At 40.1% G+C, this 12,817-nt stretch overlaps 1 protein-coding gene across 1 annotated transcript in view; it reads right to left on the bottom strand.

Moving 5' to 3' along the window:
* The window catches only part of SRPK3 (SRSF protein kinase 3), a 187,258-nt gene that overhangs the window by 64,798 nt on the left and 109,643 nt on the right, over positions 1–12,817 (bottom strand). Inside the window, exon 12 of the mRNA XM_089660786.1 lies at positions 1,673–1,742. Coding sequence (XP_089516912.1) covers positions 1,673–1,742 — 70 coding nt within the window. The remainder of the gene's footprint in view (positions 1–1,672; positions 1,743–12,817) is intronic.

The raw sequence follows: 12,817 nt of genomic DNA, 5'->3' as shown, positions 1-12,817 counted from the left end.
AAATACATCTTTCATCAGATATATATGTAAGTCCAATATTGAAGGAGTTTTGATTTAACTCCTCCATGAAAAGTTTTAATTCCTCAGATGTTCCTCGCCATACAAGGAACACATCATCTATATATCTCAACCAAATCTGGACATTGACAAGAAATCTTGATGATCTGAAGACAACCTGCTCCTCCCAAAAACCTAAATGAAGACATGCGTAGGCCGGAGCCCACGGTGCTCCCATGCTAGTACCTCTAATCTGTTGATAAAAGGTATTATTAAATTGAAAAAAGTTATGTCGTAATGCAAAATCCAACAACTCACTAATAAATTCATTCTGTCCTCCCAAAGTAGGATATGTTTTATCAAGGAAGTAAGAGGCCGATCTCACACCACATTCATGTGGGATAGAGGTGTAAAGTGATTCCACATCGATTCCCACTAAGATGGAATTTTCATTGTCATATTCTCAATCTTAGCCAACACATCTTTAGTATCCCTTACATAAGAGGGGAGATTAGGAACCATATCTTTAAGAAACAGATCTATATATTTCCCTGTTTTATCTAGGGGGCCATTGATGGCAGAAACAATAGGTCTACCCGGAGGATTTTCTTGATTTTTGTGTATTTTAGGGATAATATAAAAAGTAGGGTGATTAAATTCAGTTCTCAGATACTCATACTCTTTTTTTAGTTAACAAACCCACTTCTTTTCCCAGTGTTAAGATGGAATTTAATTTTTTTGCCACCACATGAAAAGGATTAGTGGCTACTTTCCTATAGGTAGAAGAATCACTTAATAAGCGTTTCACCTCCCTGACATAGTTTTGTTCATTTAAAATCACTACATTACCCCCTTTGTCACTTCTCTTAATTACAATATTCTTAGTCTCTTTTAATTCTTTAAGGGCTTTTCTTTCTTTTTTAGTGAGATTGTCACCAATTGGCATTTTCCACTCAAGATTTTTAAGATCATCAGCAACAAAATCTAGAAATGCCGAGATCCTCATGTTGGAACGAAATTTCGGCATGTTCGTCGATCTAATATTCAGATCAACTTTTCTAATCACATTACTGTGATTATCCAAATCTATTTCGCTCTCATCACCCTCCTCACTTTCCTCCATGAGAGATATCAACATATCGAGCATCTGCCATGGTAACCTAGGCCGCTTATAATACTGGGCCAGGATCCATGTACGGGCGCTGCCATCCCTGGAGCGCGACGGAGCTTCAGGGAGACAGGTCCGTCTCGCCGGCCGCGCATGCGCACTCCTCCCTCATTCTTCACAGGACTGGGAGGACAGGAAGAGATACAATGGGAAAGAGAAGCTCCCACGGGAGGACACAGCAAGTAGACCAAATCAGCATCCAAGCACCCAGCCAGCAGCCAATTGTACCACAGAAGGGAAAGCAGGTAACTGCTGACTACCTGGATGGGCAAACCTAACAAGGTAGTTTCCTGTCACATAACACCTTTTATAGAATAGTCAAGTCATCCAATATACTAATATAGATGGAAAATGACATGCAGGGTAAATATTTCTGGTAAAATAAGATCAACTGAAACATTAACTGTAATACAAGAAAAGATGCTTGCTCCTTGCTGTGACTTCCTAAAAACCACATGGCCTAATTAGTTTTAAAGTAAAACAAATCTTTTACTGATAGTGACATACCTTCATCACGTGTGTAATCTTCACCTGAATGAGGTTCAAACAAGTAATCTCCTGTTGCCAGCTCAAAGGCCTTCAAGCAAAACAAAACAGTTATTACTGTATTTTTGGGATAAAATAGTTGCTAAAGGTTAAATGCAAATATATAATATTAGAGATATTATCAAACAATGAGGCCTCATGCACTCTGATGTTTAATTTTAACTCCCCTAGAAGCCAGCTGCATGTGGCTAAAAAAAGTGTGCCGCTTGTAATAGTGTGTACTGCGTTCACACGTGTTTACCCACGTCAAGCCTTTGGGCATTAATTAATTTCATTGTCCAGAATAAATCATTGAAACAAATTAAAGTTCAAGCGCTAAACGCACCTAGCATTTACATGCATTTAAGCTCGTCAAGCGTCTTTTTCAGGCAAAACACTGCTGCTCCAGGTCACCCTGGCAGTGGGTTTTTTTTCTGCCAATAAACTCTCCTGCCACAAAATGCTGCTAAAAGCCTATGGTTCCATGGACACATAGGATAACAAGCAGGAGAGTTTAGAGGCAGTAAAAAAAAACAAAAAAACAAAAAAACAGCTGATGCCCCTAGCAGTATCTTCAAAAACATTCAGTGTGCATGAGGCCTGAGTGTTAGTTTCACAGGATAGCTTTAAGCTGCAATGCTCTCCCATAATATTTGACCTCTATAGTTCATTAAGGAACACAGCACTGTAGACTGGATGAGATGATCAGCGAGTATGTTGCCTTATACAAGATGTTTTGGACACCATGTTCTAAAAATTAAAGCAATTTAACTCTAGTGGCAATTTCCTTTGCTACTGATCCCAATTTAGCTTAGTGCCTCAGGGAGAGGATGTTCATTTTTTTTTTTTTTTACTGTTGATTGAACTGGATGGTCTTTTTTCAATCTGACTATATACAGTAACTATATAGTCATAAAGATGTTTATTTGAAATTTATACTATCAATCAGCAGCTGGTGGTTTCATGCCAGATGCCTGAAATTCTGAAACGTCTGTTCAGTAGGCCAGTTAGCGCACAGTCATTTTATTCTGCTATGGAAGTGTCTTAATTGATTCAGACAGATGCTCTTGCAGTCAGCCCTCTTAATTCTCCAAAATCCCTTTCTGACTTTGATTTGGGTGCCCTGGTCTCATCTGGCCGAATGATGCATTCTCTGCAGCTTACACCTTTTTGAGGTAGAAACTTTACCTAGCAAGGAGAAACTGTCTCCTTCTGAGGGTTGAGAGAAGCCGCTGACTATTTCTGGCCTCATTCAAGTTCTCCTAGAGACTGTTAAAGGATAAGTTCACCTTTTGGGAACATGTTACATTTACACCCATTTTTAGGGTGGAACGTGTAACATGTTCCCATAGCTGCAGCTGCGACTGCTGCCCACCCTCCCTCTGACAGATAGTACAGGGAAACTTCAGAGATACATTTATTCGGATAAAGATATTTGCAACAGATGACAGAAATCCAGCTGAATACTTGTAAATATTACAATGAACAACAGCCCTCAGGGTCCCATTTAAGATACTTCATATCAAACATGGAGATACTACACTGTCCAGCATATGTCCAATCTAGAATATGCACCTAGGTAGCTTCCATGTATGCAATAATGTGAGTTATGATCTATACCTGTGCTTCCATATTAAAGAAAGGAAGAAGCTTTTCTCCAAGCCAAAATAACCTCCCTTGAAATAGTTTACTGGAGGGGTTCCTGATTGGCTGACAAAACACTTTTGATCTTACATGAAAAGACTTTACTTGTCATTACTATAGATAACAATTAAGGTCACTATAGTGTTTACCAGGTAATCAAGTTATCTTTTCACCATATAATACCCCCTGGAGTCTAATTACTATCAACAAATACTTCTTGTATGGTCGTCACAGTCTTTATCATCCTTAACCACTTGCCTACAGGGCACTTATACCCCCTTTCTGCCCAGGCCAATTTCCAGCTTTCAGCGCTGTCACACTTTGAATGACAATTGCGCGGTCATGCAACACTGTACCCATATGAAATTTGTATAATTTTGTTTGTGACAGAGCTTTATTTTGGTGGTATTTAATCACCTCTGGGTTTTTGTTTTTTTTTTTTAAACCAAAAACCACTGAAAATTTTGGAAAAAAAATGTTTTTTTTCTTAGTTTTTGTTACAAAATTTTGTAAATAAGTGCTTTTTCTCCTTCACTGATGTGCGCTAATGAGGCTGACTGATGGGCACTGAGAGCCCTAATGGGCACTGATGAGGTGGCACTGGTAGGTGGCACTGATGGGCATTGACAGGCCTCACTGGGCACTGAAAGGCAGCACTCATATGTGGCACTGTTAGGTGGTACTGTTGCACACTGGGAGGCACTGACTGGCACTGATGGGTGGCACTGGCTGGCACTGATGGGTGGCACTGAAAGGCAGCTCAGATGGGCACTGATATGTGCCATCGATGTGCACTGGTAGGCACTGATATGTGCCACTGATGGGCACTGGCAGGTGGCATGGATGAGCACTGACAGCTGGCATTGATGGACACTGACAGATGACACTGCTTGGGGCTACACAGATCATCAGGGCACACTGAGCATCAGTGCCCTGATGTGATGATCAGTGCACATGTCCCCTCTGAGGGATGTCGATTACTGGCTCTGCTCTCCTCTCGAGCTGTCAGCGTGAAAATGTGAATTTTTTTTTTTTTAATTTTCCCAAAAAAGTATGACAAAAATTACAACTTCAAAAAACTTGCCATGTCTAAATACCTCATACTATCTACTTTTCAAAAAGGGGTCATTTGTAATTTGGGGGATATTTGTACTGTCCTGACATTTCTGGGATTTAAAAAAAGAGATAGGCAGTCAGTACATCAGGACTGATCAATTTTCAGACATACAACATAGTTTGTGGACTCTATAGCTTTCTTACAGACTAAATAATATACACTGATCTAGGTTATTTTCACCAAAGAACTGTAGCAGTATACATTTTGGCCTAAATTTATGGAGATATTATTTGCAAAATGTTATAACAGAAACAAGAAACCTTTTTTTTTTTTTCAAAATTGTTGTTTATTTAGCAAAAATTAAAAACCCAGTGGTGATCAAATACCACCAAAAGAAATTTTGTTTGGGTACAGTGTTGCTTGACCATGTAATTGTCATTCTAAATGTGAGAGCACTGAAAGCTAAAAATTGGCCTGGGCAGGAAGAGGGTAAACGTGTCCAGTAAGGGGTTAAAACTGCTGGAAAAAAACATGGGGTCCCTCCCAATCCTTAGCAGCCCCTTGGTACAGTGTTGCATGACCATGCAATTGTTATTCTAAATGTGAGAGCACTGAAAGCTGAAAATTGGCCTGGGCAGGAAGGGGGTAAAACTATCCGATTGAAGGGTCTGGTTTGGTTTTAAAGGGAAACCACATGCCAAAATTGAAAAAAAAAAATACCCTTATCTGAGCATGCAGCCTGGCAGGTCAGGAAAGGGGGGGGCCCTCCCTCCTTGACCATACCAGGCCACATGCCACCTGTGTAGTTTTCAGATGTGGCGGTTTTATCCAATCATATCTAAGGGCATGGGATAAATATGGCCAAATACATTGCAATGACCACGCCTCCTGATGACATCCGGGATGGGCCAAAACATGTAGGAGGAGGAACTTCCGACCCATATGCCACTTCCGCCCTTTAGATGAACGCCGGCTCTCATACAGGTTAGAGCAGCACCAATAGAATACAGAGCTTTGGCAGATGATTCCGGCATGCCAGGTCAGGCACTATATAGTGTTAATATGTTTTTTGTCTATTTTACTGAGATTTTAAACAGTAATATGCTGAGAGGATTTCTCCTCTCCTCTTCTGTTCTCTCTTGTATGGGAATGAGACATTCAAGGTACAGTGATCCCAAGATACTGCCATACACAGTGGGGCTGTGATCCAGAGATTTTTGGTGAGTTCAGTCCCAGAAGGGTGTGGGGCACTAACACACAGAGTGAAGAGGTTCCTTATGGTGGAAAGACTCAGAGGGATGCACTTTTCTTAAAGATGACTTACAGCACAGATCTAATTTGCACTTTTGGCACAATGCACTTTTAGATGAGATTGTTAGGCACTTTATATTTATGATATAGATTTATATATGGAAATAAGGGATCAGAACTGGATAAGTGAACATGTGTCGTGTTCCCGAGAGGGTGGAGCCTAAACATGGCGGCGACGGAGAGCACGATGTGAGTGCTCTCCGATAACCTCCAAGCTGACCCTCACGGAGTGAAGCCCTACCTGACTGAGGAGGGCTCCAAGCGGGGAGAGGAGAGCGGACACGGACCTCCGAGAGGTGAACTAGCTGCGGAGATTCCAGTGCAGCTGTCGGGTTGCCGGGGAATCGAAGCAGGGCGGTGTGAGCATGCTGCTCGCCGCAAAGCAGTACTGGGAGTCAGAGACGCCGGCCGGTTCCCTGTCAGAGCGGCAGTGACATGTCGGCTTCCCCTGCACTACAGGACTGGAAATCCGTGCGGCCAGAGGAGGAGGGACGTTGGTAGGAGTAAGGACCCAGCTGCGGAGGACCCTGGAGGGAAAAAGGAGGCTGGTTGGAGCCCTGTTGAGACAGGGTGCAGCCGGCTCATAGCTGACTGTTCCCCCTAGCTGCCTGTACCCCCTGGCCGGCTGTTTGATCCTGGGTCAGGGAGACCCATAAATATCAGATCCATTCTCCTTCCCTGAGACGATTCCTAAGGAGAGGGAAAGGAGGAGGAAAGAAAGAAATTCAGTATCGGAAACCCAGAGGAATCCCCCCAGGACTGAGCAGCAGTGAAGGCCCTCCACACAAGTCTGGAGCCACCGTCCTGAGAAGGGAAGGGTGAGTGAAAGCTGTTGGGGGCTTATTGTGTTGTGGACCCCTGAGTGACATAGGTGACCAAGGGGTGAAGGAGGGGAGGATTCCCAGGGGTTAGAAGAGAAGAGAGGAGGCCCAGATGTCCTAGGAGAGTAAAGGATATAGGAAAAATTGCAAGTCTATTCAAGATATATAGAGGACATGAAGAACAAAGGTCCCAAGGGAACAGGGCCCAAAGGGTCCCAAACAGGAACAATAAAGAATTTTACATCATATGGAAATACTACGCCAGAAAGGGCCCAAGGCGCAAAGGGGGAAATGGACACTAGTTCAGGAAATAGCCCTAGATTATCATTGGGCATGAATAGCAGCGGTAGCCAACAAATAGTGGATGGCTCGGGAAAAAAATAATCTGAAGGCGAACTACAAGTACCAAATAAGAAGGAGATGGTAGAAATGTTTCAAAATTTGGAAAAAATTATAAAACATGAAATGACAGCTATTCGAAATGATTTAGGACATCTGCTATCAAGAATGGAAGAAACGGAGGAGAAAGTTAAAACCCAGGCCCAGAATATAGATAATCTAAGGGAAAAAATAAGCCAATTAGAAAATAACCAGAAAAAAATGATCTTTAGGATGGAAGTTCAAGAAAATAAAGAAAGAAGGTGTAATCTTAGAATACGAGGAATCCCAGAGATTGCTAAAGGGGAAATACTATATGAACAAGTTAAAAAAATCCTAAACTCCATAAGAGATATACCTGAATCTGACGGGATCAAGTTAGACGGAGTATTTAGAATAGGAAAGTTCAAACAGGCTACTGAGAAGGAAAGATCGAGGGATATAATTGTCCAGTTCCAAAATTTTGGAGTCAAAGATGAGATTTGGAAGAAGATCAAGGAAGATCATTAATTAAGTTTGGAGACTTGACTATCCAAATCTTTGCGGACTTAATAGCAGAGACCCTAAGGAGAAGGAGATCCCTGAAACCCCTGTTGGAGCAAATGAGAAAACAGAATGTGCAGTATAGATGGGGTACCTCAGCATTTCTAATTGGTTGGAAAAATGGGGTCACAGCGTATCTGAGATTTCCGGAGGATTTAAGAGATTTTTGTGATAGACTGGACTTGCAAAGAATGGAGATAGCTGGGTGGGAAGAAGAAAAAGAAGATAAAGGAAATACAAATGTTACAAGTAAAGAGGACTGTCAGCAAGTCGGGGGGAGGGGGGAGGGAGGACCCAGGGTTGGGGGGGGAGGAGAGTGAGAATTAAGTAGAAAATGACATTTTTTTTTTTTTTTCTTCTTCTCTCTCTTACTTCCCCCTCTCACCCCTGGTCTTCCCCCTCCGGATGTTGAGACCCGCTTGGAGGCTCCGGTTAAGGGAGGGAGGTAAAGAGTAAAGACTCTTGTTGAGTCTAGACGATAGAGAGAGGGAATCGGGGGGGTTGGAGGAGAGGTGAGCCGTACATAGGCGGAGCTGATGCCCCAAATTTTAAATCAATGTTGGAAATAGATCCACAAATGATTTGTAGGCAGTTTATAGGCCTAATAACGGGTAGGGGAAAAAGAAGAGAGGGTGAGAGGGGTGGTGGGTGGGGGGGAGGGGGGGTGGGGTTAATACTCTGCAAGATATTCGGGCCTAAAAGGAGGAGACGAATTAGAAGAGAGATAGACAGAATCAAGAAGGATGGAAGAAATACAGTTTATAACATATAATGTGAATGGGTGAATTGTCCTGGGAAAAGATTTAAGTTGTTTAAAGAGTTACATCACAGGGCAACGTCAGTGGTATTTTTACAGGAGACACATTTTGAGATAGAATCAAATGTGAAATTAAAATCCAAATACTACCCAACATGGTATTATGCTGACTCTCCAATTAAAAGAGGAAAGGGGGTGGCAATAGGATTGGCAAAGAATATGAGATTTGAGTTGGAAGCTAGAAGGACTGACCCGGAAGGGAGATTCCTGTTTTTGAAAGGTAAACTACAGGGAATTGAATGTACACTAGCTAATATAAATTGCCCCAACAAGAAACCTGAGATCTTTTTGAAGGGCTTGCTAAAAAATTGATAGATTTTAAAAAAGGGCGTTTGATAATAGCAGGAGATTTAAATCTTTGTATGGACCCACAAAAGGATGCAACCTCCCTTGTGCAAAGAGAGGGGGGTAGGTCTCTGAGAGCCTTGAAGAAGGTGATCCACGAGTACCAACTGGTGGACACCTGGAGAATGATGCATATGAAAGACAGAGACTATACCTTCTTCTCTAATGCACATGAGATATACTCGAGACTGAATTACATTCTAATAGATCATCAACTCATTGAAATGTTGGTTAAAATAGAAATAGAGACAAGAACTTTTTCGGACCATGCCCCAGTCATAATGAAAATAGGATGGGGAAAAAGGTGGACGGGAGGCTTAGGATGGAGGTTAAATGAGGCTCTTCTCTTGGATGAGGATATTGTGCAGAAGATCAGGGAAGAGATTAAGGTATATTTCAAGGAGAATGAGACAGAGGAAGTATTGACAGCTACAGTATGGGAAAGTCATAAGGTATATGTAAGAGGAATCTTGATTGCGATGGGAGCTAGGAAGAAAAAAGAAAGAAGAGAGAGGGTTAGTAGACTCTTAAAGGAAATCCTGGATTTGGAGCAGATACATAAGAAGAAAATAACAATAGAAACAAGACAGAAGTTAATGGATAAAAAAGATGAATTAGAGAGACTGATGGAAGAGGAGAGGAGAAGAGTATATAACAAAGTATTAAGTGAAAGATATAGATGGGGAGATAGACCAGGAAATTACTTAATGAGAGCCCTGAATAAAAAGAAAAACAGGAATTATATAGAAAAGATAAAAGGCCCTAAGGGGGAATTGGTCCACTCAACTAAAGAAATCATTAAAGTATTCACGGAGTATTATAGAAAGTTGTATAACATCAGTCACCAAGGTTCACCAAAAGAAACTAGAGAAGGTATTAATGAAAAAAAGAAGATATATTTAAAAAATGCGGGATTGCCAAAGCTCAGTGAAATACAACTGAAATCCTTGGATGCGGAAATTCCCCAGGAAGAAATAGAAGCAGCATTAAGAAGTACAGGGGGAGGAAAAAGCCCAGGCCCGGATGGTTATACAGTTAATTACTATAAAAAATTTGGGGATGTACTGTTACCAAAGTTAAAGAAATATATGAATGACTTGGGAGGTGGGATGGAGGGGAGGAGGGAATCCCTTCAGGCCCATGTCGTTCTCATTCACAAGGAGGGAAAAGACCCTTCTCAGTGCTCTAGCTACAGACCAATTTCATTATTAAACCAAGTTGTATGCAAAGGTCCTAGCAAACAGGCTGAAAGATCTAATGCCCGAATGGATCCATGGAGACCAGGTGGGCTTTGTCCCGGGGAGAGAGGGTAGAGACAATGGGTTGAGAACTTTGATGCTTATCCAGAAAAGTAGAAAAGGGAAAGCCCCAGTGGTGCTCTTGTCAATTGATGCCGAAAAGGCATTTGATAGAGTGGACTGAGGCTTTATGATGGACAACTTGGAGGTGTTGGGGATTGGAGAGAGAATGCGTGAGTGGATAGGAAAATTATATAGGGAACCCACCGCAATCATCACGGTAAATGGGGAGAGGTCGGATGTCCAATGGAACAAGACAAGGATGCCCATTGTCCCCCTTGCTGTATGTTTTGACATTGGAACCCCTGCTATCAATAATAAGGAATAGTGGAGCGGTAAAGGGAATCCAGATAGAAAATATAGAACATAAAGTAGCGGCCTTTGCGGACGACCTACTGTTTTATGTAGGCAACCCCCGAATAACACTACCAAGTATAATGAAGATCATGAAGGAATATGGTGAACTATCAAATCTAAAAATTAACCCAAGAAAAACAGAGATTTTGAACATTAACATACCAAAGAGCGAAAAAGAAAAGCTACAAAAAGAATTCCCCTTTATCTGGAGAGAAAAAGATATAAAATACCTAGGAATAAAACTTGCCACCTCATATAAACAACTGTATAGATTAAACTATATTTCTCTGATAAACGAGATTAAGGATGAACTAAAAAGATTAGAAGGAGGAAATCCATCATGGTTAGGATGTATAAACCTAGTTAAAATGGTAATTATACCTAAAATACTCTATAGATTTCAAATGATTCCAATCAAACTCCCAGAGGCGTTTTTTAAGATAATGAGAAGAATGTTAATAAGATATATATGGAGGAATAAAAAACCAAGAATAGCATATGAAACCCTAAGTAGGACTAAAGAGAAAGGGGGGATGGGGCTACCTGATGTCAAGAGATACTATAAAGCAGTAATTTTAGCAAGAATTTATGATTGGACTTTTAACCATAAGGGGAAAAGTTGGGTAAAAATAGAAAATGATCTGAGTGGAATTAATTTGAGTAAGATGATATGGGTTCCAGCACACTATAGAAGAATTAAAGAAAGCACAAGCACTTACACTTTAAATGTTTTAAGGACATGGGACAATATACATAAACACATGAAATGGGAATTTAACTCTATTTTAATGCCTCTTGCAAACACAGAGTTTTTTCCTCCAGGAAAAGATGAGATATCAGGGAGATGGTTTAAAAAGGAAGATATCCAATTGAGAGACGTATTGGTAGAGGGGGAATTGAGAACATTTAAAGAATTAAAAGAGAGGGGAGGAGATATGTTTATTAAAATAGATGAGTGGAAATATCAACAACTAAAATGTTTTATTGGAACTCTCCCAAAACCTTTGAGAGTAAAAAAGGAGTGGAATATGTTTGAAAGGCTATTAGAAACACGTAGAGATGGGAAACACGGTGTAACAAAAATGTATAGAATACTCACAGAATTAGACACAGACACAAAGTTAATTTTTATAACAAATTGGGAAAGAGATATGGAGGTGGTACTAGATGAAGATCAACAGAATAAGATATTTAGATTAGTTCACGAGAGTGTTAGTATGAGAGACGTTGAGATTAATTATAAATGTTTGACACGATGGCATATTACTCCGAGCACTGAGCACAGGATGAGGGGGGAGAATTCAAAAATGTGTTGGAGAGGATGTGGGGAGGAGGCACGGTGTATCACACTTGGTGGCAATGTCCAAAAATCCAGGTTTTCTGGAAGACAATAGTCAATTTAATAGAAATAATAACTGGAAATGACATAGGATTAGACCCAACCATGTGTCTCCTACATAATGTTGAGACAACAGTAAATAAATATAAAGAATCAGGAGTATGGTACTACTTGAGTGCTGCAAAAGGGTTGATCCCCAAGTTTTGGTGGAAGACAGAGGTGCCGACGGAGGAGGATTGGATCAATAGGGTAAACCAGATGAGTAGAATGGAAAAATCTTATTATATTCAGGAAGATAGGTTGAAATTATACTATTCGCGATGGGAAAAATGGGAAAAATCAGGATTGAAAGAGAAATATAGAAAACTCTAAATTAGGAAGTTATTTTAAGTTATTGGGTCTTGAGAGATTGGAGATCTTGCAGAGGGGAGGGAGGGGGGAAGGGGGGGAAAAGGTGGGTTGGGAGGGAAGGGAAAGAAAAGAGGTAAATAGATGGGACAAAGTAGAAATGTAGAGATTATTTATATGTATCGTGTCTCTTCTTATGGAATTTTTGTAATAACATGAAAAATTAATAAACATTTAAATTAAAAAAAAAAAAGAACTGGATAAGTGAAGCTCTTATTTTTATTTTTTAGATGTGATTTTCACATGTTCTGAGCAGAAGCTATCTGAGTTTGTGTTTACAATACTGTATCATACTGTATCATATTAAGACCACACTGCACTTGGATTGTGGGAGCGGCATTGCACCATTGCAATTTATATTGAAAGAGGACTGTTTATGAGCATGTTTATATATATATATATATATTGATTTTTGCTCACCATTAGAATTCACCAATTATCACTAGCACAATATGTTTTATTTTTATACGATGTTATAGGCAATAGATGGTTTATTTTTATTTTTGCACCAGATATAAGAATATATATTATTTACAGCTGATAATTTATTTAAATTGTTCATGTTTATTTATTAATTGATTTGAAAATTACAACACTAATCATCAGAGATAATTTATACAGGAGCGCGGCACTATTAGTATATTTACCTTTCAATCACAGAACACTGTTTAATGAGTTGGTGTGAGTGCCAGCGAACCACAGGTGTATTATATATTTTGTTTGTCACTTTATCAAGATAAGCAATTGGAATATCAAATTTATACATTTTTTTATATTTTTTATGTTGCCCTTTGAGCTCCTTTTAAAAT

The sequence above is a fragment of the Staurois parvus genome, unplaced genomic scaffold (assembly GCF_062004578.1).
Source record: "Staurois parvus isolate SC_StPar_1 unplaced genomic scaffold, SC_StPar_1.0 ptg001272l, whole genome shotgun sequence".
In the NCBI taxonomy this organism is placed as follows: Eukaryota; Metazoa; Chordata; class Amphibia; order Anura; family Ranidae; genus Staurois; species Staurois parvus.
Note: the sequence above shows the minus strand (reverse complement) of the source record. Positions and strands in the feature narration are given on the sequence as shown.